Source organism: Aspergillus terreus, genomic scaffold, assembly GCF_000149615.1.
Source record: "Aspergillus terreus NIH2624 scaffold_6 genomic scaffold, whole genome shotgun sequence".
NCBI classification, from domain to species: domain Eukaryota; kingdom Fungi; phylum Ascomycota; class Eurotiomycetes; order Eurotiales; family Aspergillaceae; genus Aspergillus; species Aspergillus terreus.
The window spans coordinates 1,632,801-1,658,520 of record NT_165929.1 but is presented as its reverse complement, the minus strand read 5'-3'; the positions used below and the strand labels follow the sequence as shown (position 1 = coordinate 1,658,520).

Sequence of the window (25,720 nt, the reverse complement as noted above, 5' to 3'; positions counted from 1 at the left end):
TACAGAACAACATATTTAAGTCTGGCATGGGACAACAGCATGATGGCGGATTCCTCCCTCTTACAGTTTGTCCATCGCTAGGCATACCCTCCTTCTCGCACTGCAACCATGCTCTCCCTTCTTTTTGTCATGTCCAGTGCAGCCGCGCAGTTTGTCTCGAACCCTGAGACCCCTATCCCTATACCCTCCTACACTGGTTGTCCACCAGATGGACCCCTTCTTCCACGTCCAACAGCACTCTCCCAGTCCAGGTTTCTTCAAGCTGCGGCTTCCAATCTGACCGCCAGCCTCAATGCTGCTGTAAACGGCACCATCAAAGCCGGCTGGGCCGTCGACAACGTTACCTTCTCCGTGGCGGCCGTATCTCCAAATGCAGCTCACAGCGTGACTGGGAATGAAAATGGCTACTCCGATATCCTCTGGGAATATCACCATCATGCTACAGCCGCCACCCAGGGCACCTCGCGCATCACCAGCGATACCCAGTACCTGATCGGGTCGGTCTCCAAGCTCATTACGGATCTGTTACTGCTAAAATCGGGAGTTGACGTACACCGTCCAGTGACAGATTTTTTGCCAGAGCTGAACAGCTCCAACTCGTCTATTGCGTGGAGAGAGATAACGTTGCAGATGCTGGGGGAGCATCTCGCCGGAATCCCTCCCAACGGTACTTCCATCAGTACACCGACACAGCAGAATACCACTGACCGTTTATAGGTGTCTATGAGATCTACCCCCTGCAGCCGCTGTACGAGGCCTTCGGGTTTCCGTCTCTCTCACCAGGGGACTATCCACCCTGCGGCGTGATAGGTATGCCAAATGGATCGGCGTGTACGAGACAGGGTACATTTTCACATCCTCTCTGACCAACCGTCTACTCATGGCTAAAAAACACAGACACGATGCACATCCTCACCACCAAAGAGCCCATCACCTCGCCCAACACTAGACCCGTCTACTCGAACCTCGCCTTTAGCATCATCGCCCTCTGTCTCGAGCAAGCAACCAACACGACCTACGCTGACCTGCTCCGCATGCATCTCACCACGCCACTCAATATGCCCAACACAGGCGTCTCCCCAGGGGACACTTCTCGGGCCGCAATCCCTCCCGGCGTGTCATCTTGGGGCTCGGACTATGGACTGAACGCGCCGTACGCTCACCCACTACGCATGACCTCAATCTCGCTTCCCGACTAACATCTATACAGCGGAGGAGGACTATACTCGAGCATCAACGACCTGGCCACAATCCTAGTCTCCACCCTCAATGGCACCATCTTGCCCGACGGGAAAACAGACAGATGGCTCAAGCCCACCGCCATGACGACCTCCCCCTTCACCCTCGTCGGCATGCCCTGGGAAATCCAGCGCACTACGCACCTCATCCCAGCAGACTATGCCCCCCACACCGTAGATCTATATACAAAGTCCGGCGGAGCCATGGGATACACGTCCCAAGTTACGCTCGTTGATCAGTACGGCGTGGGAATCATCGTCTTGACAGCCGGACCCGCCGGCGCAGCAGACATACTCTACCACAGCGTGGCGGGGACGTTCATCGCGGCGCTCGAGAAAGAAGCCAGAGCCCAGGCAAAGAAATACACCGGCACCTGGGCAACGGGGTCGTCAGCAAACGGCTCGCAGACACAGACACAGCTCCATATAACGATGGACCACGGACCGGGACTCAAACTTGCCACCTTCACCCGGGGCAACGCCTCAATCCTCGAGGGCATCCAGTCTGTCTGGGAGGCCGCCTACGAGAGCATGGGGTTCGGCATTCTCTCGCGCGACCTCCGTGTGTATCCTGCGGGAGTGGAGCGGGATGTCCATCCCTCCGAGAGGGGAGAGATACTCCAGACTCTCAGGGGTCGTGCACAGCTGGATGAACGGGTAGACGGGGAGGAAGAAGAGCTGGTCCGCCAGGACTGGCGCGTGAATATGGACATTGTCCCGGTGGATGGAAGGGCAATGTCGGACCTCCCCGGACAGAACGGATGGAGTGCCTTCTGCGCGTCGTGGCAGGTAGTGGACTGGATGCAGTACGGAGGATATGCGGTCGACCGGATCGTGTTTGTGCTGGGAAAGAAGACGGGACGGGTGCTCGGGGTGGAAGTCCCTGTTCTACGGGGGGAGATGCTGACCCTCGCGCCAAATGCATCTATACCGCGGAGCTAGACTTCGACAGATGTCCGTTAGACTGAGCTCACAACTGGTGGCGTTTCTGCAGCAATCGTGGCGTCTTCAGACACTGTGTCGCCTCAGACTACAGATCACAGTTCGAGCGACCGCACCTCATACGATAGACTCACACTCAATTACTAAAGCCAGCAATTTCATAGATCACATCGATTGACTCATGTACCGTAAGATCCAGACGCCTCGCTAACGAACTTTTACCAAAACATGCAAACATGCAAACATGGGGTATACATTCACTCTTCATCCGTCTCGGTGCCCTCGCTCAGGCCATCGTCATCCTCGTCGTCCTCGGCCTCGCTATCCGACTCATCCACATCGTGCAGTCCGGGAATACCCCGCCAATGCACATAGTCACCCTCGATCCAGCGGCGGCTGCGTGGGAGCTGGTACGGGTCGAAGGGGAAGTACGCGTCGAGCTGGTAGGCGAGGTCGTCGCCGGCGCGGGTCTCGCGCTCGACGTGGCTGAAGCGGGGGTCGGCGAGTGCGGCCAGGCTGCGGTAGCCGGACACGCGGAGCCGCTTGTTGGTCTCGAGGATGGAGAAGACGTACATGAAGTTGAGGTGCTGGGACATGCGGGCGAACTCGGAGACGATGGCCGGGGCGCACACCTTGAGCGGGTTGAGCTTGGAGTGCACGGCCTGCTGGAGGACCTCCTTGACCTGCGGCGGGAAGGCGATGTCCTCGGGTTCAAGCTCGTCGACCTGCTCCGGGGAGTCGCCGTCGGCGGCGGCGGTGGTCAGGTCGCGCCAGCGGAAGCAGAAGATGTAGAGGAGGGCCTGGGCGGTGGAGTAGAAGGGGCCGTAGCGGCGGAGGTCTGGGCCGGCGCAGGTCGGCTCGTAGTCCATGCGGAGGTTGTTGAGGTGCGTGCCCAGCAGGTCGAAGACGTCGCGCACGACTTCCGAGGAGATGTGGGCGCCGCGGGCGACAAAGCTGGCCAGGTATGCGGCGGCCGACTGCCGCATGATGGCGGGCTGGTTCTTTTTGAACATGAGCTCGACGCAGGCGGTGGCGAACTGGTCGACCAGGACCGGGTCCGACTGGGAGAAGTGGAAGAGGAGGAACTGCGAGTGCCGCGAGCGGTAGGTCGGGAGGATGATGGTCTGGAAGTGGCTGAGAAGGAGGTCGAGGGCGTTTTCCTTGTCGCTGGGGGAGCCGCTCGTGAAGGGCGGGGAGTAGTACTCGAAGAGAGAGTCGAGCATGCCGTCGAGTTTGAGGATATTGTCCTTGACGGTCTTGATGCGCTCGGCTTCTTCATCCACCGAGTCGTCGCTGAGGACGGACGCATCATCCTCGTCGTCCTCGTCTTCGGCCAGCATCGTAGCCTCGGGGGAGACATCCTGCAGGACATCTTCACCGGTTTCGTCCTCGATGTCTTCCAGATCGACCTGGATCTGCACGTCGATCTTGACGAGCTTCTCGGTGATGAGGGCCAGGATGTCAGCCTGCAGCTCGGGGGCGTAGGCCACGACCTGCAGGAGGTTCCGCGTGTACGCGATGTTGGCCTTGGCCGAGTCGGTATCAAAGGGGAAGTTTAGGGAGAGGATGGGCGAGAGGGCCCCACTACTGGAAGGGATTAACTGCATCACATGGCGCAGGGCCGTGTGGACGCGGGTGTACACTTCGGGAATCTGCACGATGGGGTAGCCCGGCACCTTGCCGGTGCCCCGGGGCAGCGCGCCCAGGTGCTGGACGAGCATTTTGAGCACGGAGCTCAGATGGCTGCTCTGAGCGGCGGCCAGATTACCGAGGAAACGGATGAAGAGCTTGACGTACGACTCGTCGCGGCCCAGCCACTCGCTGTGCAGGACAGCCTGGACGAGACCGTTGCAGCTGCGGTCCAGGGCGGCGACGTTGGACAACAGGCCCAGGAGATGGTTCTTTAGGGTGGTGTGGGTAGGTACATCATAGCTGTCCCAGGCATGGCGCTCCTCCCGCCGGCGGGGATCCACCGCGAAAATCTCCTTGATGAGATCGTAGCCGCCGCTGTCGGTGCCGGAGACGTGTCGCTGGATGGCGCGACGAACTTCCTCCCGGACGACCGCGGCGCTCTTCTCAGGGGACCCCTCGGGCGCCCTCTGCTGGTGGTAATCCAACTCTTGCATGGCCACCTGCGCGTCGAACTGGACGCGTGTGCGCTTGCGGGGACTGGGGGTGAGCTCGCCGTCCGAGCCGATGGAGGACGAGGGCGAGAGGGAAAGGTTCATATCGTCCATTCTGTGCTTCAACGCGGAGGAAGGGGTCTGTTTAGAGGTGGATTTTTTCAGGATAGACACGGGGGACGAGGCCGCTAGCATTTTGTTCGGAGTGGTGGTTGGTCTGGCTGCCGTCGCTGGGCTGCGTGACGCGGTCGAGAGGGAGACCATGACAGGTCGATGAATCGGGAAGAAGGTAAGGAAAGGCGGGATGAGCCCGGTGTCTTCATGGATGGCTTGTGTGAAGCTGATGCTCCAACGATGGGGAGTTTCCGCAGTCAGCAGTCGAGCACACGACCGTGATGCTACCGTGAAGACGGGAGAGGGAGAGAGGTAGGGCGGGGTGAATAGATCACCACTACATCCGACCAGATCCCTCTGGGAGACAAGAGGAGTGGCGGGAGAGGAAGAGGAGGAGAGGGGAGGGGGAGGGGGAGGGGGAGGATGGAAATGGAGAAGTTGAGGTTGAAGATGAAGATGAAGATGAAATGGATGATTTGATATGCTCGTTTCAACCAATTTTTTTTCGTGTGGGGCGGTGGAGCCTGAGGCCACCACGCCCGTGACCGCGTCGCGCCGAAAGAGGAAATATCACTTTTCATACTTCTACTCCGTACGTATTTCTTCTACAGTACGTATTTCTACCAATGTTATAGTAGATCATCAATCAGTCAATTCAAACTCCTCAGTATACAGACTCAAAGAGAGCAGCCTCATCTCAATCAAATCAACAGGGTGACATTCCTCATGGTATATGGCAAAATCAGCGACACAAGTAAGGCAGAAAGATCGAATATTAGTGGGTCGTAACAAAACAAAACCAGCGGAGCAAGCAGATCCAGTCCCTCCGATAACGTATCAAGCAGATCAAAGCCACGTTCCTGCGCCGATACTCCCCAGTCGATCGTCGAAGATACTGCCGTAGAGATCTTCGAGTTCCACCAGGTAATCGTCGGCGGTGAACTTGCAGAGCCCCTTGCGGTACAGGATCTGTTCTTCCTCGTCCAGCACGCGATTTCCGCCGCCAAACTCCTCGACCACCTCGTTCACCTGCTCCAGTTCCTTGCTGAACGGATGCGGCTCGGGCTTGGAGATGTCCGCGGGCGGGGGCCGCATGGACGGACTGCTGCGCATGGAGTTCAACGGCGGCGACATGCGCGAGATGGAGCGCTGACGGGCCAGTTCCTGGTGCGAGCGCTTCGTGTGCGACAGCGCGCGCTTGGGGATGAGCGGCGCGTCGGTCGACGAGGCAGTGGAAGTCGAGGAACGCGGATGGCTGGTGACAGTAGCGGAGCGCTTGGGAAAATACGCCGAGAGGGGATTGGGCTCGACGGGCGACTCCTCGGGGGTGGTCAACGGCGAACCAAAGCTATGCTGGGCGAAGGAGCGCTCCGAGTCGTCGGGCGATTGCAAGGAGGACGACGACGAGGAAGAGGTGGCCGAGTGCAAGTCTGGAGCATTGTAGGCGAGCATGTTGGTGGTGGAGAGAAGCTCGACAGGACCGGAGAATCTTGCCACGAGAGATGGTGCCGGCGGAGTATTTGACCTGGCCTTCGCGATAGGGCATGGGAGCGGAGACCTCCGGGCGCTTGTGACGCTTGGTGAAGGCGCGGGTGAGCGACATGGTGCGGTGGATATGGTCGGGGGCCCTCTATGGATGTTGTATGGGATGTCTCTTGCTTTGACAAGAGATAAAACTTTTGGAGGGGATGTGTCGCAGACGATCCTCGAGTGGGACTCGGGAAGGAATGAAGATCGATCGGGGGGAGTCGAGAGATGGTAGATTGGTAGAGACGGTGAGAGGCGTTGCACAGCAATCGCCAACGAGACCGGACGATCGAGAGACCCGAATGAGGTCGAGTCGCAGGAAATGAGCTAAGGATGGAGGCGGACGCTGCGCGGAGATGGAGTTCACTGTGGGCTGACTCAAGGGGGGAGCGTCAGGTAGTGATCGGGGGCGGACACCAGGACTCGCCCTGTACAAGGGTGTAAGGAAAGAATCTAGGATGAAGAATGAAATGGGGAGAAAGGAAGGAAGGGAGAGAAGAGAAGTGAAGAGAAGAAGAAATCCTCCAGGGAATATCCAAACTGGGGTTGGGAGAGAAAAGGGAAGAGAAGAGAAGAGGAGAGAGAGGAGAGGAAGAAAGAAAGGAAGAAGATGAAAGAGATGGATGAGTGTGTGGGAGGGCCCGACTAGCCTCGACGGGCGTTTGGGATTCGGCCGGGCCAGCAACCCACGGTTCCTGCAGGCTTAGTGGCAATCAGGGTTTGCATACAGGGTAATTTTCTGTTGAAATTCGAACCCATTGGAGGGTGTCTACTCGCAACTATCATCTGCCTGACGAACATGAATGTGACCATCTCAGACGGTGACCTGGACACGCTGGATGACCAGTCACTCGACCGAATCGACACGGGATCGCAGTGGCCCCTCCTCATCTATTAACCCGGCGCTAACGGGGTGGAGATGAAACAGATGGTGTCGGGGGTAGCATTATTACATATTACCTGAATCCCGGAGAATGACGATGTAGTCTGGATGGAGTGTGTTTAAGGTGATATCTTATAGTTCGCATTCCTGAGAGGATGGTATGTATGTATGTACCTAGGTACTCTTGTACCTGTACATTCATTCCAGGGATTGTTCCATTGATCGTGGTCCGTGAATCTGGCCCCTTCCAGACTCGCCCACAATGAGTTTGTGGGCTCCACTGTGGATCAGACTGGCCAATGCTTTTATCCCGACAGAAAATAAGACAAATGGAAAAGAAAAGAAAAGGAAAAGAAACTGAAAAATGAAAAAGAAAGAATTCAGGGCTGAGAACACATCCACATCGATGTATTATTCTATACATCCATTCGGATCTATGATCTATCGGTGAAGAGCTCTATCACCATCCACGTACCAAGAAGTACCGGTAAGTCATAGGGCAGGGAACCCCATCGTTCTCCGACCAGTTCATCCCAGAGAACCCTTCCTACCCAATCTTACGCGCATCCGAATGGACGCCACTCCAGACTTCATCAAATCAACCCTGGATCCCCTGGTGGAGGGTCCTGCTGACTCATCAGGGTATCAACTCCATTGCAACCATACTTAGGTACACTGAACAGGAGGTACATCCATAATCTACTATAGGTATAGACAGACATCATCTTCACCCCTAATTGTCATCCTCATCCATCGACTCCCACCCATCCTGCCCCCCACCCACTTCCACTGCCCCCTCATCCTCCGACTCGTCCTGGTCCGCCGGAAGTCCGACCATCCGCTCCTTCACCTCGCCCTCCAGACTGGGCATGCGCGACACAAACGCCCGCCGCACCGCCCCGTTGGTCGACGTGTCCCACACCTGCACCACGCCTTTGCTGCCCGCCACCGCCAGCCGGAAGCTGACCTCCGCGTCCGGCGCAAACGTCGTCGAGAACACCTTGCCGACCTCCAGCTTGCGCGACACCACCATGCTGGGCTTGTCGTTCTCCACGTTCCACAGCTTCACCTGCTTGTCCGCCGACCCCGTCACCAGGAACCCGGGGATCGTCGAGTGCACGTCAAACGCCGACACCGAGTCGTCGTGCGCCTGCAGCGTCCACACCGGCTTCGACGCCGCCGGCGTGCTCGGGATCGCCCGCACGTCGTACCGGTACACCATGCCGCCGTCCGTCGTCACGTAGAAGTAGTTCGGGTCGTGCACATCCCACCGCACGTTCTCCACGTCCGTGTCCACGCCCCAGCGCGCCTGGGCGTCCGGCGCGCGCATGTCCGCCGCCACCACCGTGCGGTCGTAGCTGCCGCTCAGCAGCACCGTCGACTCCTTCGGGTGCCAGTCCAGCGCGCACACCTTGTCCGTGTGGTGCGTGTACGACTTGGCGCACTTGGTCGTCGCCAGGTCCCACAGCTTGACCGTGCGGTCCGCCGACGCCGACGCCAGCAGGTTGCGGTGCTGCCGGTTCGCCGCCAGCGCGAGCACCGAGTCGACGTGGTAGGCGTCATTGGCCTTGGACGCCTTGCTCTTCTTCTTCTTGGGCTTGGCCTCGCCCGCGTCCTCGCCGCCCTGGCCCAGAATCGCATTCGGGTACATGCAGTCGACGATATCCAGGTCCCAGATCTCAATGTCCGGCTCCATCGTGCCGACGGCGACAAAGTTGCCGGTCGTCTTCTCCTCGGCCGCCTTGCCGATGGGGAAGTCTAGTCACTCTAGGCACAGCGGGATGGTCGGCAGCATGATGTCGTGGTGCACGTAGAGGTTGTCGTCCTGATCCTCATAGACGTAGACTTCCAGATGGGCGACTCTCGTCTCTCGACCTTGCTGGCGAGAAGGAGGGTTATCCGTCGGCAGGGATCTGCAGCTCTTCCGCGCTCTTCGTCGTCTTCTTCCTCCGGGGATGACCAGGGTAGGGGGTCCTCTTCGTTTGGGCTGGTGGTACAGCAGAGGAACTTCACGTTGCCGAACATGATGACCTCTCGCCGTCTTCGTCGACCTCGTCGCTGTCGTAGTGGTCGAGATCGTATTCTTTGAGGTCATCGTCGCTGGGGACAGTCAGTGCCTGGTCTGTTTTGTAGGAGACAAACGTACTCTTTGCTCTCTGTGGGCTTCTCCTTCTCATCCTTGGAGTCATCCATCGCATCGCCCTCCTTCGTATCCTCCTCCATCTGCTCGTCCTCTGCCTCCTGGGCGGCTTTGAGATCCCCCTGCGCCTCCTCCAGCTGCATGCGAGCCAGCTTGGATATACGATTCATCTCCTCCTCGTCGATTTCATACTTGGTGGGGAACTGGGCAGCGACGCCTCGTCGCACCCACGCGGAGGCAGTAATCATAGACATCGTGAAGAATCAAAAGAAAGGATAAACTTTTAAACCGTCTAAAACCCAATTCGATCCGAGAAAAAAAAAAGGCAACTGAAGCAATCGCCCGAATGCAGGCTGATTGAACAGAGGATCAACTGCGGGCGGATGGATTTTTTTTTTTCTGGGAGGGCCGTTTCCGCCCGGCAGAATCGGGGCCTCTCTCACCGCCCGGCGGGGATCAGCGGAGAATTCAATCCCGTCTGTACAGTATGGAACTCATGGAACTAGACCCCGTCCAACTCTGAATGCCAATGCCCATAGCACATCCATCACAATGCATTCCCATCTGCACACCCCCCACAATGCCAGTACGTCCTCTCCCATCTGCCTACTGCTCTCACTCACTGACAACCGCAGACTGCGAGGAGATCATGACCGCCCTCGACGAATGCCACGCCCGCGGCTTCCTGCACAAAGCCCTCGGCGGCTGCAACGACATCAAGCGCGAGGTGAACAAGTGTCTCTCGCAGGAGCGGTATGCGCGCGCCAAGCGCAACCGGGACCAGGCGCGCGAGAACCGCAAGCGCATCGAGAAGATCTGGGCGGACGAGAAGGCGTTTGAGAACGGATGGAGCGGGTCGGCGCAGGGTGCGTCCGCGGAGAAGTAGGCTGAGAAGATGGCGGATAGAATTGTATTATATGCATTAGGTTGCGGCGTTGGTGCTTTGATTCTACCATTTACATATGAAATATCAACCACTCTGAAAGATTTCGTATCGATATACAGACAACAAATGTATCATGATGTCCCGAACGCCGTCCCAATTCAATTCGAACCGCTCACTCCTCCGCCGGCGCAGGAGCCTCCTCAGACCCTGGCCCCGTACCCTCCTGCTTCGACCGATGATGTCTCCGCCGTCTCTTGGGCTTCGGCGCCGCCTCATCGCCCTCACCAGCATTCTCTGCATCCCCCGACGCGGCATCCTTCTTCTTCTCCGACGGCTTCTCAGCCGCCCGCTTCTTGGGCTTCTTAACACTCAACGGATTCGGCCCCTTAACCTTCTTGGCCTTCTTCTTCTTCACCTCCCCCTCCGCAGGCTTAGCACTCGTCTCATCATTCAGCCCAGCCCGGAACTTCCCCATCTCGTACCCCTCGCGCAGCCCCTCCGAAAGCGCACTCATCGGCTCCAGAATCATCACCGACCGCTTGACATACACGATCGGCACGCCGGGGATAGTGCGCGCGCTGGCGCGCAGCGTCTTGGCCCGGCGCAGCGCCGCCTCCGCCTGCACCTCTGCGTCGCCGCGCTTGCGCTTTCGGCCTGCGGCGGACGCCGCCGCGGACGTGGCGTCTTTGGGCATGGGCGGGTCGGCGGTGGCGAGGATGTAGTGTTCCTTGTTGCGCTTGACGTCCGGCGAGGGCGAGAGCAGCGAGAGCAGACAGGTGGTTTCGTCGATGGGGGCGTCGGTGTCGTTGTGCGAGCAGTGGCGGAGCGGGAGGGTTGTCGGGGGCGGGAGGTGGGCGGGTCGGACGGGGTTGTTGGTGCGTGGGTTTGTGGGTTGCGAGGCCATGATGGCTGCGAGGGAGCATTTTGTGAGGACTGCAGTGGTAAGTTGGTTAGTTTCGTTCGGTGGATGGTGAGATTGTGCTTCCGCGCGGGTGGGGACTGCGTACGAGGCTTCACTTTGCCTTGGAGCGTGCGTTCCAGCGCTGGGATCAGGTCCATCTTGAAGGAGTGCACTGCGTGCAGGAAGTTCGAGTCCACTGGCGTACAATTAGCATGCTGCGAGCTAGAATGGAACGGGGGGAGGCATACCGAGGACTTGGTAGGGCTCGCGGAACCCAAAGGCCAGCTCATACTGGTGCATGAGCTTGCGGTACTTCTTTGAACGCTTGGCTCTCATTTTGAGGTGCTAATGGCGAGAGAGATTGGTGTTGAAGTTGGATGATTTTGTCGAGCGGAACTTTTTGATTTTATTCTGCCGGGCGGAGTGGAGAATGGCCCGTGCGGTATCTGATACTAGACGCTACTGATGCTACTGATACTGATACTACAAGAAACGAACATTAGATACGCTCATAATGCTGGTATTATGTACGACCGGTGTCGTCCGCCATGGCGGTATGCTGTATGTATACGGAGGTGATGCGTCTCAGCTCGTCTCCGGACGCGAGCGTCCTCTTCCGAGTCTCGAGCCGGACGGGGGCATCGTCGGACGACTGCTTGTGCAGTCGTGTCTCGCATGAGCAAGACAATAGAATATAGAATAGAGTAGATGAGTGTCGTCAAGCTGACAGTCAATCTTTGATGTCAACCTTCTCTCCGTCGGCAGGCCCCAATCACCACACTGATATCGTCCATTTTACCTGCACATCGTCAGTCTGATACACCCCCAGGACAAGGAAGAAACGTACCCCCCTCAATCGCTAGCCCCTCCTCAATCGCCTTCTCCATATACGGACTCTCTGCGAATGGATCCTGCGCCACGGCCAGCGCGGCGTTCAGCAGCTCCCGCGCCACAAACACCATCCGCCCCTCGTCCGGCACCGCCGACGGCGTCCACTCCAGCTCGCTTTGGTCGTACCGGCCCTCCTCCCACTTGCGCAGACTGTCCAGCGTGATGGTGAGCACCTCGTGCTCCCACAGGTTGTCCAGTACGCCGTCGGACACGGCGAGCACGACGTCGCCCTCTTCAAGATCGATGGTCGACAGCACCGCGTCCTTGCGCGGCGTGTCGACGCTGTTGGTGCCTAGCTGCATGGGACAGTCGAACCAGTGCCACTGCTCCTCCGTGCGGAACAGCACCGTCTCGTCGCGCGGTCGCACCACGAGCACCTTGCAGTCGCCCAGGTTGGTCACGTACAGTCGCGGCCGCGGCGTCCCCGTGGCGTCCTGCGTACAGTGTAGGAGCGCGGTCACGGAGGTGGTGGTGCCGTACCATTCGCTGGGGGAGGAGGTGGCGCGGGTGGTCTCCTCGTAGGCGCGTTGGAGATATTCGATGGGATCGGGTTCTTCACGGTCGGTGGTGTTGTCGAGGGCGCGTTCGACCTCCAGTGCCCAGTAGTGCAGGAGTAACCGAGACCAGAGACTACAGACGTTGTAACAGTTAGTGACCCCCCTATCGACCTCGGGAAAAATCTTCCAGCCAGAAGGAAAGCATACGCAGCATGCCCCCTGGGCTTCGTGGCCCAAGCCCCCACGCCATCGTTCACGGCCAGAAAACGGTCCGCCACCAGGACGGCATCATCACCGTTATTCAACCCGCGGACGAGTTCGCCCCGAACGGATAATCTCTTATCCTGACTTTGATAGTGGGTAGTGAGCGGATCGGAGAAGGATGACGACGGCGGAGACACGAACGGTGGGGGGAAGGGGCGCGACGGTCGTTTGGCGCAGAGGGCGTATCCGGTCTGGAAACAAAAGGGCGATCGACTCCCCGGACGATGCGGACGGTCAGGCACAGGCGTGGTGATGCCATACGAGGGCCAGACCGAGTAGGATCGCGATGTCGAGACGGTTGAGGCTGCGAATCGCCGGAGAGACACGGTCAGAGGCGTCGCCGCGGAGGGCACCATGGCCCTGACGGTCAGAAATAGTCTCTAATGCTGTTCTGGATGCTTGGAGACTCTTTTCTTTTTGCTTTCTTCTTTTCTTTTGCTCTGGGTGCGGCAGTCGGCGGCTTGAGATTGATTCATACGGAAGATCGTCGGGGATTAAAGTTGGTTGAATAAGACGGTTGGCTGTCATGCAGATTACCTCGTATTGTATCATCACCATAGTCATTATCATCGCAATCATCCCAATCTCACCATCTCATCATCTCACTCCCTCTCATTTACCTCCGTCGCCAGCTCCTCCCCAATCAACCCCATCCCTCGCTCCAGCTCGACTGCGATCGCAAACTCGTCCACATCGCGTCGCATTGCCGCCAACCCTTCGAAAATCGCCTTGGCGAGACTGGTGCTGCGCGCCCCCAGGGACCGGCGACGCGAACCTCCGTGTCTGGCCGTCGCAATGCGTAGCATTCGTTCCGCACACGGACAGGGCCGTTCGGGGTCCGCAGTACAGGTCGACGCGCAAGTGCACGTTGCCCGACACACGCACTGCCGCTCGCTCAGGTAGTCGCGCAGCCGACGACGACCGTCGTCGCGGCGCACGTCGCCGATCGCCCGGTGCTCTAGCTTCGCCAGCGTCGCCTGTCGGTGGGCCCGGATGGTTTGGCGCTCCCAGCGTTCCGAGTCGACACCGTTGGACGACATCCAGGGGAGCTCCGTCCCCGGCACCGGGTCGACCACGGGCGCCTTAGGCAGGAAGGCGAGGTATTTCTCCGACAGCTCGGTCAGCAGCTCGGCCGGCGGCATGGTGTACAGTGGCTCGGAGTCCCAGTGCTGGTGGAAGAGCGACGATCGGTCGGTCAGCACGCCCATCACGCAGGCCCGGTAGCCGAGGAGGTCGTCCAGGATGAACCCGCCCTCGGCGGTGATGCGGTCCAGGGCTTGATGGATGTACGCGTCCTGGTACTGGTGGACAAGCGCCGTGTTGATCTCGTGGCAGATGCTGGGCGCATCCAGGATCTCCCGACAGCACAGGTATATCTTCAGCAGGTGGTTCGGCTCGGGGAGGCGGAAGCTTGCGGATGACTTGTTGGAGAGATGCTTCACGTCCAGATCGGAGGTGGCACACAGCTCGACGTTGGCGATCTCCAGCATCAGTCGCGCGTAGCAGGCGTAGTACAGGTTCTCGACGGCGTCCACGAGATTGACGACCGACTGGGAGGTTGCGACGTCCTCGGCACGGCAGAGATGAGCTAGGATGCTGTCAGGGCAATCTCCCACCTACTGTCAGGTCAGAGCTTCTCCTTTCGCTTAAGTCAAGGGACGACGAACCTCAATGCCATAGTGCATCAGAATGATGACCACGATCTTGGCGACGGCGTAGACGCGCGAGAAGACCGACAGGACACTGTCAAGCCACTCGACAACGTCCTCCTCAGGCCCATGGTCGAGACATCGGACGCTGTCAGAGTAGATGTTCCAGTCCGGTGAGCTAACAGTATAGGGAAGCGCGGGGCGTTCGACAGACATGAGCTGTGTAGTACATTAACAATGTTAGTCGCGACACCATCCTGGTGCCTTACTGCAGAAGTGTAGGAAATGTCGGTGCTGTCTGAAGTCCGCAGCTGCTCGTCGCGTCGTCTCGCTTCCTCATCGAGGAGGTCCTGCGAGTACATGTAGAAGCCATCTGCGTGCTCGCTTCTGGTGGTGTTTGCGGATGTGTAGGAGTCGAAGGAGAAGAAGGTCTCGCGCGGCTGCAGGCTGCTGTTGTTGTGATTGCGTGAGGCCCTCTTGGGGAAGAGCTTGTTGAGCGCCATATCCCAGAGATGGGAGACGGAGCGGTGGGTAGGGCCCATGATGGTTCGTTACGATTGATAGGGTTCGAGAAGAGAGAGAAGAGATGGGAGAGGAAGAGAGAGAGATGTTGGGGGGCAGTGAATGAGTGTGAAGTAACAGAAGGTGCACGCATATTGAGAGCAGTTGCAGTGTATCTAGACCTCTACCTGGACCATCACAGTGTAGCACATCTCTCCACACATATGCTTAAGACCAACATATCTACTACAGGACTGGTACTTCCTATATCATCAACTATAGCAAAGATTTCAACAAGCCTATGAACTAAATGAATCTACAGCTTCTTGGAGTCAATGCGGGAAGCAAGATACTAGGTACCTCGTGGTGATACATTCATTGTACTGGTATCTAAGCGTCATATCGTCGTTATACAGGATAATGCAAAGAGAAGGCTATCGCAGCAGCGGATCGACTTCAATAAACGAACTCTCCACTTCCAGCGAGTACGGCGGAATGACCTCGGGGATCTTCCAGATGAGCTTGTTCGCCCGTTCGACATACTCTGTTGGGATATTCAGGCACTCGCTGAACGACAGTGACTACCAGCGTTAGCTCGTCCTCCGTACAGCACAATTCGAATGATAACATACCTTCAGATTCTTCAACCCCCGAACCCACTCCAGTCCTGCATCACACGCCTCATCCGGCAGAAGCTGAAACTCCCCCACCGGCTTTGACAGCAACCGATGGCAATGTTCGAGCCAGAGCGTCTCCAGACGCTCTCCAGGGACAGGCGCATCACCCCCCTTCTCTGAAGCCCTCTCAACGCCACCCAACCAGTCCAGAAACTCCGGCTGCGCCCCTAGACACGTCCGCAGCTTCAACACCCGCAGCCGTGGATTGCGCCGCACCAGCATCGTCAACTGCCACGGCGTGATGCCCGCCCGCTCCAGGACGAGCGTCTCCAACCCGAACACGCCCAGATGCGGCTCCCGACCGATCCCGAGCAGCAGGTTCCACGCGGGACTCGACGGCGCCGGATGGAGCCACGTGCTGGCGCGCATGTTGCCGTTGCGGATGTGCGGGTGCTCGAAGCGCAGTGCCAGATGCCGCAGCGAGTAGGTGCACTGCGCGCCCAGCACCCGCGCCCCTTCGTTGTCGAGATCGTACGCCATGAACTCTAGCTTCACCAGCGACGATCCGTACCGGTTCACGACCCGCGCGAAGATTCGGTTCTGAATACGGATCATCTGTTCGTATGTCCGCGCACGGCCCGGGACTGCGGTGGAGGGTATTCGTCGCCGGGTGTCTTTGGACAAGGCGACGGGCGTTGTCGAGCCCGCGAACGATGGAATGGTCGGTTGTATCCGCGGTTGGATCACCGATACGAAGTAGTCGCGGCTGGCGTCTTCATCCAGGTAGCTGCCGACCTGGTCGGCAGTCGCCCAGCCGGCTTGCAAGCAGGAGATCATAGAGTGCACGCGCCTTTCAAAGACACCCAGCCGCAGGCGTTTGAGACAGAGAATATGGGAGTGGTAGTTGGAACGGGAGGTCATTCCGAATGAAAGGAGGGCCTCAAAGGGGAGGTATGAGAGTATGTGCAGTACTAGCTCCAGCGGGAGACGGCTGAGCTTGTCCGACATGGCGGTTATTTCGTTGAGCTGTCGCTATAAGAGGATTTTATAGACTCGTCGCAATGGTTGATGGTGCTAGAAAATATTAGTATGTATATGTAGCAGTCCAGTAGTATAATAGACGTCCACATAACGAAGGACTGAATTGAGCTCGACAGGTAGGATGTCAGAACCTCTTAAGATGTCGGCCAGGCCATGCTTGAATCATGGTCAAACGCCGGAAAAGGAAAGGGGCGCCATGGAACGAAACGGATGGATCAAGAAAACTCCAGACGACAGGAATGAAAGAAACAAGAACTCGGTCGGCATGTCCGTCCCATCCAGTAGATGATGAAAGCTGGCACTCACAGACACGATTAGCTTGCTCAGCTCATTCACAGAACAGGGCCCAAGTTGCCGCAATGGATCGGAATGAAGTCATCTCCAGCAGCAGACAACGGCTGGTGGCACCGGCAGAGGCAACGGACAAACCCTGGTAGTAAATAGAGTTGGGGAGATTGATTCCCAGCCGTCTGGATCTGATTGTCGACCGCACGTGTGCAGGCTGACGCCGGCAGTGTGTCCCGAGGAATGATGATTGACGGGATTGCTGGACACAGCGCGGTCACGCACGGCGCAGAGAACGTCAACTTTCCTGTCGCGACCGGCCTGGCCCTGGTTTTATCGCGCCATGGGCGTCGAAGAAAAACAAGATCTGTAGAGGTCGGTAGGACAAACACTCAACGGTGGTCTCTAGAATGCAAGGAAATCGGTTGGAGGACTTCAACCATTGGGTGCCTTCCCGGGGGGCGTTTGAGATGACCTCTGCCACGACGTCTGTGCTGTGCGAGGAATAACAGGGGTTTTCTCTCTTATAAGACGGGCCTGTTGGGTCGATACATACGCCGGAGTACAGGTAGAGACCGACCTGAAGCGGACCCAAATCCCATCCATCCCCTTGGACCCGCCAATGCAGCGGGTACCCCGTCTGTCGGGAAAAGCAATCATGCAGGATGGACGCCGATCGCTCGCAGAGTGGGATCCAGGACGGGATCGAAAGACGCAAGAGGTCCCAGCTGGGGATGTCTCCTGCAACAGAGCTGAGATCTGGATACTGTCCCGTGTCTCCGGATCCACTGACGAACAGGATAACCCGGAGCCACGGCCGCATCATCTCCCTTACAGTGACGGTGCGACCTAGAACCAAACCACCGGGTCGGTCAAGCCAATGGACGGGGCAACAGCGAGGTTGCTGAGGGTCAGATGCCGATCAGAGATGCTGATGGAGGGTGTTGAGTGAGCCCTAGTGACAGGTCTAGTGGGAAGCCCCCCAATAAAGAGGCGGAGGGCCTCGTTGCTTTTCTCAGGCTCACGACTAGTCACTAGTGTCGCAACTAATGACAAATGGTGGACAAGTCATCCATGCAAGGAGAGTTTCAAGGACAAAGAATCTTCATGCTGGCGGTGAAGAAGTATACATCTGGGGTCCTACGGGCCATGCGGGAGGCAGACGGGCCGGATACGGGCCGGATACGGACGGGATGAGTCCGGGTGGTTTCAAGATGTTTGTATTCGCATTCGATTGTATTGACAGGTAAAAAAGGAGCACTCCAGTAACCATCTCCGCGCGGGAACGTGGTGATCAAGCGACAGAATGAAGCTATCCGGGGCCGCCTGCAGCGACTGGCTGGGTGGCGCCCACGTACGACATGGCGGTCTTATGATTTTGCCATAACAGATGGGGTATCCCGACCCCTCCTGGCGCCCATCTTCTACCCCTGCACTCGGAACGTGCGGCCACTGGCGGTCTTTCTCTCTCGCTCCTCGTTCTCGGGTCGGGCACGGTTGAGCACTGTTGGCGGTCAGTATGAATCGTCCGTCGTGGGTCTGGCCGCACTCACCCTGGAGGAAGTCGGCGGTTCTCTTGCGCATTCGGGTGTGGATGTATGCCTTGGAGGCCTTGATGTGGTAGTGGAAGTAGTCGCGGAAGATCTGGATATGGGAGATGTTTTCGTAGCGGCGCTGGGGAGTCAAGTGACGGGGGAAGAGAACTGTCTGGTCAGTATCGATCACGCGGGTGCAAGGCCGTTCGGTGGACGTACCAAAAGTGACATAGCTGATCTTGTCCTCGGCACTCTTCTGGAGGCCAGGCACGCCCTCCAGCTCCAGGGGAGGGTCGTTCCGGAAGAGCACCTGGGGAGCGTTCTGCAGGGTCAAGACGCGACGACGGGCGTCGACAAACTCCTGCAGGAACACCTTGCCGAAAATGCGATCGGTCTCTTCGCGGAAGACGGTGCTGAAGATGACGGTGACGCGATCGGATCCGGCCTTGATATAAATGGCCTCCTCTTCGCGGTAGTGGATGGCCATGACCTCGCCTCCTTCCTTGATCCCCTGGGGGGCCGACTCGGAGGTGTATCGCGATGCTTCCTCGGACAGTTTGGCGAACTCGTCGAAGGCCCGCTCAAAGGGGGCGGCCATGGCGTTCCGCTTCATCAGGGCCAGCTTCATGATGAGTTCGTCGCGGGCTTCCTGCTCAGCAGGAAGGTTCTCCAAGTCGATCAGCACAGAAAAGTCATAACCGGGCTCCGGAGCCACGATGTAAGGACCATATTCGCGCTCCAGCACCTGCTGGGCGCCGTACTGCACGAGCTCACGGAAGCATTTGACCTGAAGGGAGATGAGGATCTTGGACTTGGATTCGGGGGTGGAAATGTGGAAAGTGACGCCGTCAAAGTCGGAGACGACCTGATCGATGGAAACGGGCGGAGCTCTAGGCAGGCCAGGAAGCTGTCAGTGAGGGATGCGGGGGAGGATAGGAGAGGGGGAGGGTACCCGGAGAAGCGCTCGGTCAGGAGGGAGTGGATTAGGACGTTGTGATAGTCGAGGAGAAGCATGGTGACGGTGGTCCCATGCAATCGATTGACGGTGTGGGAGATTAATTGCGATGGAGGGAGCGGGGATTAAGTTGATCTCATCACGATTGTGATCTCATGAAGGTGGCCCAACGGGGGTGCTGGAGGGGCTGAGTCAGCCGTCGATGTCACGTGGGATGACTAACCAACAAGCTGTCCAGGAAAACACCTCGTTTGATACAATAAAAAGGAAGATGGACAGTCATGATAAGTGAGTTTAAAGAATTTGTACGAAATTTGAGATTTGAATTGGAGTTATCTGCCTTGTGATTTGATGGTGGGGGTGGTGTGGTGGTTATGGAGATATATTCTGGTAGCAAACCGTAGTATATTGGAGTGAAAGAGCACAACGGAGTAGGTACCTAAACTATCAATGCATTGGAAGATATTAACTATTACGATGAGCATAAGCATCCTAGGTATATCCTAATCTTTCAAATCACCAAGGGATACAACCCTGTCACCCCTGACCATTGAATGCCATAGTACTACCCAAACGTCAGCATGACCCAAGACACAACCACGTGAAGAAGAATCACATTCTTTGCATGCTACTCCGGTCAGACGCCCCGAGACGGCGCCTTGGCGTGTCTGAGGTTACATGGCTGGAACCAGCGGGTGTCAGACGGGAAGATTCTAGATTCTCGATCTCCAAGATCTTCCCGAACCAGACAATATAAGTCTAGATGTAGTTCGCATGTGGCTACATTCCCCTGCATTGGGCATATGGAGTATTTACCTAGGCACACCTGAAACACCTAAACCGGCCAGATGCGTCAGTGCCAGGAACCGGATGGAATCCCAGGCAGAACCAATCGCCACCCGGTGCTTGCGTAGTCCATCTCTTTTGGGATGCCTGCCGTGCATGCGCATTGGCTGCCGGCTATGGCTAAGCCTTGGGTGTGCAGCGCTAGGGGAAGCTTGGCGTACTGACAGCCAGTCAAAAACGCCAACTATGCGGACTAGTGGGGCAATGGCGTCACTAAACCGCGTCACAACAGGCACCGCCTCATCATTGGCGGGCGTTGCGTGATTTGCTTCTAAAAAAATCCGCGGGGAATTTAGAGTCCTGCTCGCCGGCTTCTTGCGGGAGCCTAATCGTCTTTTCCGGACTCCGATCCCTCTGTCTCTAGTTATATCTATACTCGGTGGTGACTTTTCTTCTAATCTCGTATCTCCATCTGTCTGTGCAGAGCACTCTCCCACCACGTTCCATTGATTTCCTGACAAGAATCCCGATCATACCCATACGATGGCCTTCTCGCGAACCTCCAGCAAAGAGTCGGGGTCTATCAAGTCCCACGACAAAAAGTCCTCGCTGTCCAGCAAGGCCGACCCCAACCAAGCCCTCAACGAAGCCCAACCCAGTACGTCTGTCTCTGTCTCTATCATTGTCCGACTCCCGCTAATCCCTCTCAGTGGCCTACGTAGGAGGAGGATTCGCCGACGGCAATATGTTCTCTCTCCGTTCCATCCAGCATCGCGATGCCGAAGGCAAAGTCATCAGTATGTGAGACAGTCTCCTATACTTGGACATCACTGACTCTCCCCAGCGGATCCGGATCGCTCGAATCCCACCCGTCCTCGCCTGGGAACGACCATTGGACACGATTCGATCGTTTGAGGCGGCCATTGAGGCTCGTCGTCGCGAGAATGCCGCCTGAGCGATGGAAAATGGTATATACGATATGGATAGATTACTTTGCGATGTTGGGCATGATGTAACGTAATAATGTTTGAGCGTTTATACTATAGTTGGTCCTTTGGTTATAATGTGAGGTTATGTGTATTCAACTAGTATGGGGTGTGATAGATATCCTTCATTACTTCTGAAACAGCGGCTCCAGTAGTACAAATCCCATGTCAATGAACTACAGGTATGCAGCCGACACTTCCCCCCTAATATCATCCTTTGATATGTCTCCACGGCCTACTCGGGCGTAATTCTTACCCACAGCTCGGAGATACGCATCCACATCGCGTACACAATCTAGACTCCGTACAGCAAGCATCCACTCACCAACCCACACACCGTCCCACTACACTTTTCACTAGCAAGCCGGACTCCGCTTGCTCCCTATCGACTGGCTGGCATCTAGTGCGATAGCCAAAGTAACGACTAGTCAAGCTTTTTAGCATCGTTCCGGCGGACACGCTTAAGTAGGTCCGTGGAGGCTGACGCGTCTGCAACGCTGCAGCGGGGCGAACAAAACGACCGTCTGTAGCGATGGACCAAGTATACGCAGCAATCCGTCGTTGCCCCGAATGCCGCTGCCTAATTTTAGTCGGCTGTCGTCTTGTCCGGTTATATGTGGGCGTCGTGGTCGGCCATGGACTTCCTTCTCCCAGCTGCTCATCAGTCATTCGTTTGATCCTCTACATTCGTTTCTTTCGTTTCTCACTCTCTCACCATGAAGCTTTCTCTGGCTGTAGGAGCCAGTCTGCTGGGCTCGGCTCTTGCTATCGATCCTATTGTCATCAAGGTACCTAGGTAGAAGGGCTGGTTGGATGGTGAACTGCGCTGACGGTATAGGGCTCCAAATTCTTCTACTCCAGCAACAACACCCAATTGTACGTGTGCACCCATCCAATTCCGAACAATCTCACTAACGACCGCAGCTACATCCGAGGTGTCGCCTATCAGCGTAAGTCTCTTGGTCCTACACTGGACCACACAACTCACCCTTGCAGAGGACTACTCCAGCAACGGCACCACCAGCGGCAGCAACTCCTACAAGGACCCTCTGGCGGATGCTACGGCCTGTGAGCGTGATGTGCCCATCCTGCAGGAGCTGAACACCAACACCATCCGCGTGTACGCCGTCGACCCGACTGCCAACCATGACAAGTGCATGCAGTTGCTGGCCGACGCCGGCATCTATGTCATCTCGGATCTGTCCGACCCGTCCCAGGCGATCGACCGGAGCGATCCGCGCTGGGAGGTCAGCCTGTACGAGCGGTACACCAGCGTCATTGACGACCTGTCCCAGTACAACAACACCATCGGCTTCTTCGCCGGCAACGAGGTGTCCAACACCGTCAGCACCACCGACGCCAGCGCCTTTGTCAAGGCAGCTGTCCGGGACATGAAGGCCTACATCAAGGAGAAGGGCTATCGGTCGATGGGCGTGGGATATGCCACCAACGACGACTCGACCATCCGCGTCAACATGGCCGACTACTTCAACTGCCAGAACAGCGAGGACAGCATCGACTTCTGGGGCTACAATATCTACTCCTGGTGCGGCGATTCGTCATACCAGGCGTCCGGATACAAGGAGCGCACGGAGGAGTTCCGCAACTACTCGGTCCCCGTCTTCTTCGCCGAGTACGGCTGCAACGAGGTCACGCCGCGCAAGTTCACCGAGATCAAGGCCTTGTTCGGCGACAAGATGAACGACGTGTGGTCCGGGGGCATCGTCTACATGTACTTCCAGGAGACCAACAACTACGGTAGGTCCTCCCATCCCCAACCTTCGCGACAACCGCTGACCGTCCAGGCCTCGTCTCCGTCGTCGACAGCACCAGCGTCAGCAAGATGGCCGACTTCACCTACTACTCCAGCGAGATCGCCAGCGCCACACCCACCGGCACCAACAAGGCGTCCTACACGCCGACCAACACCGCGCTGCAGAGCTGCCCGGCCGTGACCAGCGACTGGAGAGCCAAGGCGACGCCGCTGCCCCCGACCCCGAACGAGGAGCTGTGCGACTGCATGGTGGCGGCGGCTGGCTGCGTGGTAAAAGACTCGATCTCGTCGTCCAAATACAGCGACCTCTTCAGCACCGTCTGCGGCATGACCGAGTGTGATGGCGTTCTCGCCAACGGGACCACCGGCGTCTACGGCGCGTACGGCATGTGCAACGCTAAGGCCCAGCTCAACTTCCTCCTCAACAAGTACTACACTGAGCACAGCTCCCAGGCGTCGGCGTGCAGCTTTGGTGGCTCGGCTACCACGACTTCGACGACCAAGCCCACGGGGACCTGCAGCTCGCTCATGAAGGAGGCTGGCACTGCGGGCACTGGCACCGTCACCTCCAAGCCGACTGGTACTGGTAGTGGAGCGGCAGCGTCCTCCTCCAGTTCCTCCGGAGTGGGCGTCCCGTTGGCCGGCAGCACTATGGTCACTGTGGGATCGTTCCAGCTGGGTGCGTACGCCGTGACTGCCGTGGTTGCTGCGTTGGGCATGGTTCTTCTGTAGACCAGGTACCCTTCGGCGCTCATTTACTTCAAATCCAGCATATCATTAGGTGTACTCTCCATACTCGTGAATATGTTACATACCTAGCTAGTTTACTCCTGCCACTGATTGTAATTTCAACCGTCCTTTTATTCGCCGAACAACATTATACAAGTACGTAAATCGTATCAATCATAATGGTCACGCCCCATCGATCGCCCGCTTCGTCAGAATAGCCGAAGTCTCGTTCAACTGCTCCCAGGCATGCGCATCGCGACAGGCCTGGCGACTCAACCGCACAGCCCGCCTAGTTCGCTGTCTCATCTCCGTCTCATACCCATCCAACGCGGTCTTCGCATCCGCCTTGCCCGAGTACATCTTCTCGATAGCACGGACCAGCCAGTAGGCGTCCAGCAGGCCGTGGTTTGCCGCCTCGCCACGGTCTATCTCGTCAGCCTGCGCCAGCATATCGAACAGAAGGCACTTACACATGGTCATGGCGTGCGCGGCGTCCCCCGCCAGCGTCACACGGCCGTCACAATTATCCCAATCCAAACACTCCCAGTCGGCCAGTCTGATCTCCGTCACAGGCGTGCCGTCAGGGATCCTCTGCACGGTCTCATGCAGGAACGGCACGAAACCCTCCGCGCGGCGCTTCATATTCGCCAGCCGGGCGGCGTCCGAGTCAGCGACCTCGTCCGCCGGCGACCGCACCGGCCACGACATGCAGATCTGCGCGCGGAAGCGCTCACCCGGCGTACCGGCCGTCCCGTTGACGGCGGGGGTCTCGAGCATGGAGAACCAGAAGAACGTGCCGGAGCGCGGATGGCAGCCCTGGAATAGCAGCGGGTCCATGGCGCGCAGCGGCGCGATCTCAGCTGGCGTCAGGTCGACCGCCACGCCGGTGAAGCGGATGGGCAGCAGGACGTTGCTGAAAGCGTCGGGGCGGAGCACCTGGCGGACGAGCGAGCGGCTGCCCTCGACGCCGACGACGATGCGGCCGGCTACGCGCGACCCGTCCGCGAAGCGCAGGGCGACTGGTTCGGCGGGGGCAGGGGGCACGTCGAGGCCGACGACGCGGTGGTCCCAGTGGACGTGGTCTTCGATGCCGTGCAGCAGCGCCTTGCGGGTCTTTTCGCGGTTGACGCGCCAGCGCACCGACGGTGGGATCTTGAAGACCGGCTCGCCGGTCGCCAGGTTGATGAAGAGGAAGTTGCCGTTGTCGTGGCGGGCGACGTCTGGGTCGACCTGCACCGCTTGGATGCGGGCCAGCGTGTCCGCCGGCAGGATCTGCTGGATGTACTCCAGCGCCCAGTGCAGGGTGATGGCCCAGCCTTGGCCGCGGGCGTCGGGGTTGGGGTCGCGCTCGTAGATTTCAAAGGGGATGTTTTTCTACGTTGTCAGTGCTTAGATATGGAGGGAGTGTAGGGGGTGATGGGAGGATACCTGCTTCAGGGCCTGGCCCAGGGTCAGACCGACGATGCCGGCGCCAACAATGAGAACGGGATCCATGATGAAGACGGGAGTGCAGGAGCGTAGTCGTCAGATCCGTCAGACTGTATTTATGAGCAACTTAGCTTAGCTTCTTGCTTACTGCGAGCATCGGACCGTCGCATAGATAAGCCTGCGGGGAAGAATGAAGCCCTAATTTCCCCTCACATCGCCGTCGGCTAATGCCGTGCGACGGACGCCATCGCCATTCCACAGTATTTAACACGGCAGACGATGCTTGCCTGCTGTCAAGTACGGCAACAGTCTTGTCACACCTCTCATAATGACCGGCCACGAAGCGCTCAACCCCATCCACCCCTCGGTGCTGCCTCATCTGGACCCCGTGTTCGTCCAGCTCTACAACGAGCATGTGGCCAACACCCCCAACAAGCCCATTGACCTCGCGGTGCTCCGCTCCAAGTACTCGGTGCTGTACTCGTACGGCACAGGGCCAGCGCCGGAGCCCGCGCGCGTGTACGATGCCAGCGTGCCGGGCCACCAGGGCGAGATGATCCCCGTGCGAGTGTACGAGCCTGCGACTCCAGGGCCGTGGCCGGTGCACATCGACTTTCACGGCGGCGGTATGTCCCCACCAACCACCCATTGAGCACGACCGATGCTAACTCTGCACTCCCCGCTAGGCTGGGGTCTCGGCGACCTCGACACGGAAGCACACATCTGCAAACATCTCGCCGTCAAGGCGGAGGTCTGCGTGATCGACGTGGGCTACCGACTCGTCCCCGAGCACGCCTTCCCCATCGGCATCCAGGACTCCTTCGCGGCGCTGCAATACATCCACCGCGAGGGCGCGGCGCAGTTCAACCTCGACGTGTCGCGCATCTCGCTGGGCGGCGTCTCGGCCGGCGGCAACATCGCGCTGATCTGCGCGCATCTGGCGCGCGACGCCGGCGTGCCCCTCCGCCTGGTCGCCGTCGGCACGCCCGTCATCGACGATATCTCGCGGTATGCTACAGCGGCGGACT

The 25,720-nt window shown here is 58.0% G+C and overlaps 12 protein-coding genes across 12 annotated transcripts; 4 read left to right on the top strand and 8 right to left on the bottom strand.

Annotated features, from left to right (window-relative positions):
• Window positions 1-108: 108 nt before the first annotated feature.
• ATEG_04833 (serine hydrolase domain-containing protein) lies at window positions 109-2,180 on the top strand (the record flags this gene model as incomplete). Its single annotated transcript, XM_001214011.1, has 4 exons — window positions 109-667; window positions 718-810; window positions 898-1,153; window positions 1,211-2,180. The coding sequence occupies 4 exons, from the start codon at window positions 109-111 to the stop codon at window positions 2,178-2,180; spliced, it is 1,878 nt and encodes a 625-aa protein (XP_001214011.1).
• Window positions 2,181-2,437: 257 nt separating this feature from the next.
• On the bottom strand, window positions 2,438-4,498 carry ATEG_04832 (RNA polymerase I-specific transcription initiation factor RRN3 family protein; the record flags this gene model as incomplete). The annotated part of the gene is made up of 1 exon (XM_001214010.1): window positions 2,438-4,498. The coding sequence occupies one exon, from the start codon at window positions 4,496-4,498 to the stop codon at window positions 2,438-2,440; it is 2,061 nt and encodes a 686-aa protein (XP_001214010.1).
• A 765-nt stretch (window positions 4,499-5,263) lies between these two features.
• Window positions 5,264-6,020, bottom strand: ATEG_04831 (uncharacterized protein; the record flags this gene model as incomplete). The annotated part of the gene is made up of 2 exons (XM_001214009.1): window positions 5,264-5,847; window positions 5,894-6,020. 2 exons carry the CDS (start codon window positions 6,018-6,020, stop codon window positions 5,264-5,266), a joined length of 711 nt encoding a protein of 236 aa, XP_001214009.1.
• Window positions 6,021-7,560: 1,540 nt separating this feature from the next.
• Window positions 7,561-9,221, bottom strand: ATEG_04830 (rRNA-processing protein PWP1; the record flags this gene model as incomplete). The annotated part of the gene is made up of 3 exons (XM_001214008.1): window positions 7,561-8,585; window positions 8,851-8,927; window positions 8,974-9,221. 3 exons carry the CDS (start codon window positions 9,219-9,221, stop codon window positions 7,561-7,563), a joined length of 1,350 nt encoding a protein of 449 aa, XP_001214008.1.
• Window positions 9,222-9,519: 298 nt separating this feature from the next.
• On the top strand, window positions 9,520-9,853 carry ATEG_04829 (COX assembly mitochondrial protein; the record flags this gene model as incomplete). Its single annotated transcript, XM_001214007.1, has 2 exons — window positions 9,520-9,553; window positions 9,603-9,853. The coding sequence occupies 2 exons, from the start codon at window positions 9,520-9,522 to the stop codon at window positions 9,851-9,853; spliced, it is 285 nt and encodes a 94-aa protein (XP_001214007.1).
• Window positions 9,854-10,025: 172 nt separating this feature from the next.
• Window positions 10,026-11,090, bottom strand: ATEG_04828 (rRNA-binding ribosome biosynthesis protein UTP23; the record flags this gene model as incomplete). The annotated part of the gene is made up of 3 exons (XM_001214006.1): window positions 10,026-10,786; window positions 10,861-10,950; window positions 11,003-11,090. The coding sequence occupies 3 exons, from the start codon at window positions 11,088-11,090 to the stop codon at window positions 10,026-10,028; spliced, it is 939 nt and encodes a 312-aa protein (XP_001214006.1).
• Window positions 11,091-11,497: 407 nt separating this feature from the next.
• On the bottom strand, window positions 11,498-14,597 carry ATEG_04827 (uncharacterized protein; the record flags this gene model as incomplete). The annotated part of the gene is made up of 7 exons (XM_001214005.1): window positions 11,498-11,553; window positions 11,602-12,275; window positions 12,350-12,597; window positions 12,668-12,766; window positions 13,027-14,022; window positions 14,074-14,274; window positions 14,325-14,597. 7 exons carry the CDS (start codon window positions 14,595-14,597, stop codon window positions 11,498-11,500), a joined length of 2,547 nt encoding a protein of 848 aa, XP_001214005.1.
• A 393-nt stretch (window positions 14,598-14,990) lies between these two features.
• ATEG_04826 (F-box protein) lies at window positions 14,991-16,181 on the bottom strand (the record flags this gene model as incomplete). The annotated part of the gene is made up of 2 exons (XM_001214004.1): window positions 14,991-15,137; window positions 15,189-16,181. 2 exons carry the CDS (start codon window positions 16,179-16,181, stop codon window positions 14,991-14,993), a joined length of 1,140 nt encoding a protein of 379 aa, XP_001214004.1.
• A 564-nt stretch (window positions 16,182-16,745) lies between these two features.
• On the top strand, window positions 16,746-17,352 carry ATEG_04825 (uncharacterized protein; the record flags this gene model as incomplete). Its single annotated transcript, XM_001214003.1, has 2 exons — window positions 16,746-16,829; window positions 17,068-17,352. The coding sequence occupies 2 exons, from the start codon at window positions 16,746-16,748 to the stop codon at window positions 17,350-17,352; spliced, it is 369 nt and encodes a 122-aa protein (XP_001214003.1).
• A 571-nt stretch (window positions 17,353-17,923) lies between these two features.
• Window positions 17,924-19,048, bottom strand: ATEG_04824 (actin-related protein 2/3 complex subunit 2; the record flags this gene model as incomplete). The annotated part of the gene is made up of 4 exons (XM_001214002.1): window positions 17,924-18,003; window positions 18,053-18,202; window positions 18,254-18,924; window positions 18,987-19,048. 4 exons carry the CDS (start codon window positions 19,046-19,048, stop codon window positions 17,924-17,926), a joined length of 963 nt encoding a protein of 320 aa, XP_001214002.1.
• Window positions 19,049-21,477: 2,429 nt separating this feature from the next.
• Window positions 21,478-23,267, top strand: ATEG_04823 (glycoside hydrolase family 72 protein; the record flags this gene model as incomplete). The annotated part of the gene is made up of 5 exons (XM_001214001.1): window positions 21,478-21,549; window positions 21,600-21,637; window positions 21,686-21,711; window positions 21,758-22,519; window positions 22,567-23,267. 5 exons carry the CDS (start codon window positions 21,478-21,480, stop codon window positions 23,265-23,267), a joined length of 1,599 nt encoding a protein of 532 aa, XP_001214001.1.
• A 520-nt stretch (window positions 23,268-23,787) lies between these two features.
• On the bottom strand, window positions 23,788-25,341 carry ATEG_04822 (FAD-dependent oxidoreductase; the record flags this gene model as incomplete). Its single annotated transcript, XM_001214000.1, has 3 exons — window positions 23,788-23,825; window positions 23,999-24,638; window positions 24,841-25,341. 3 exons carry the CDS (start codon window positions 25,339-25,341, stop codon window positions 23,788-23,790), a joined length of 1,179 nt encoding a protein of 392 aa, XP_001214000.1.
• Window positions 25,342-25,720: the final 379 nt, after the last annotated feature.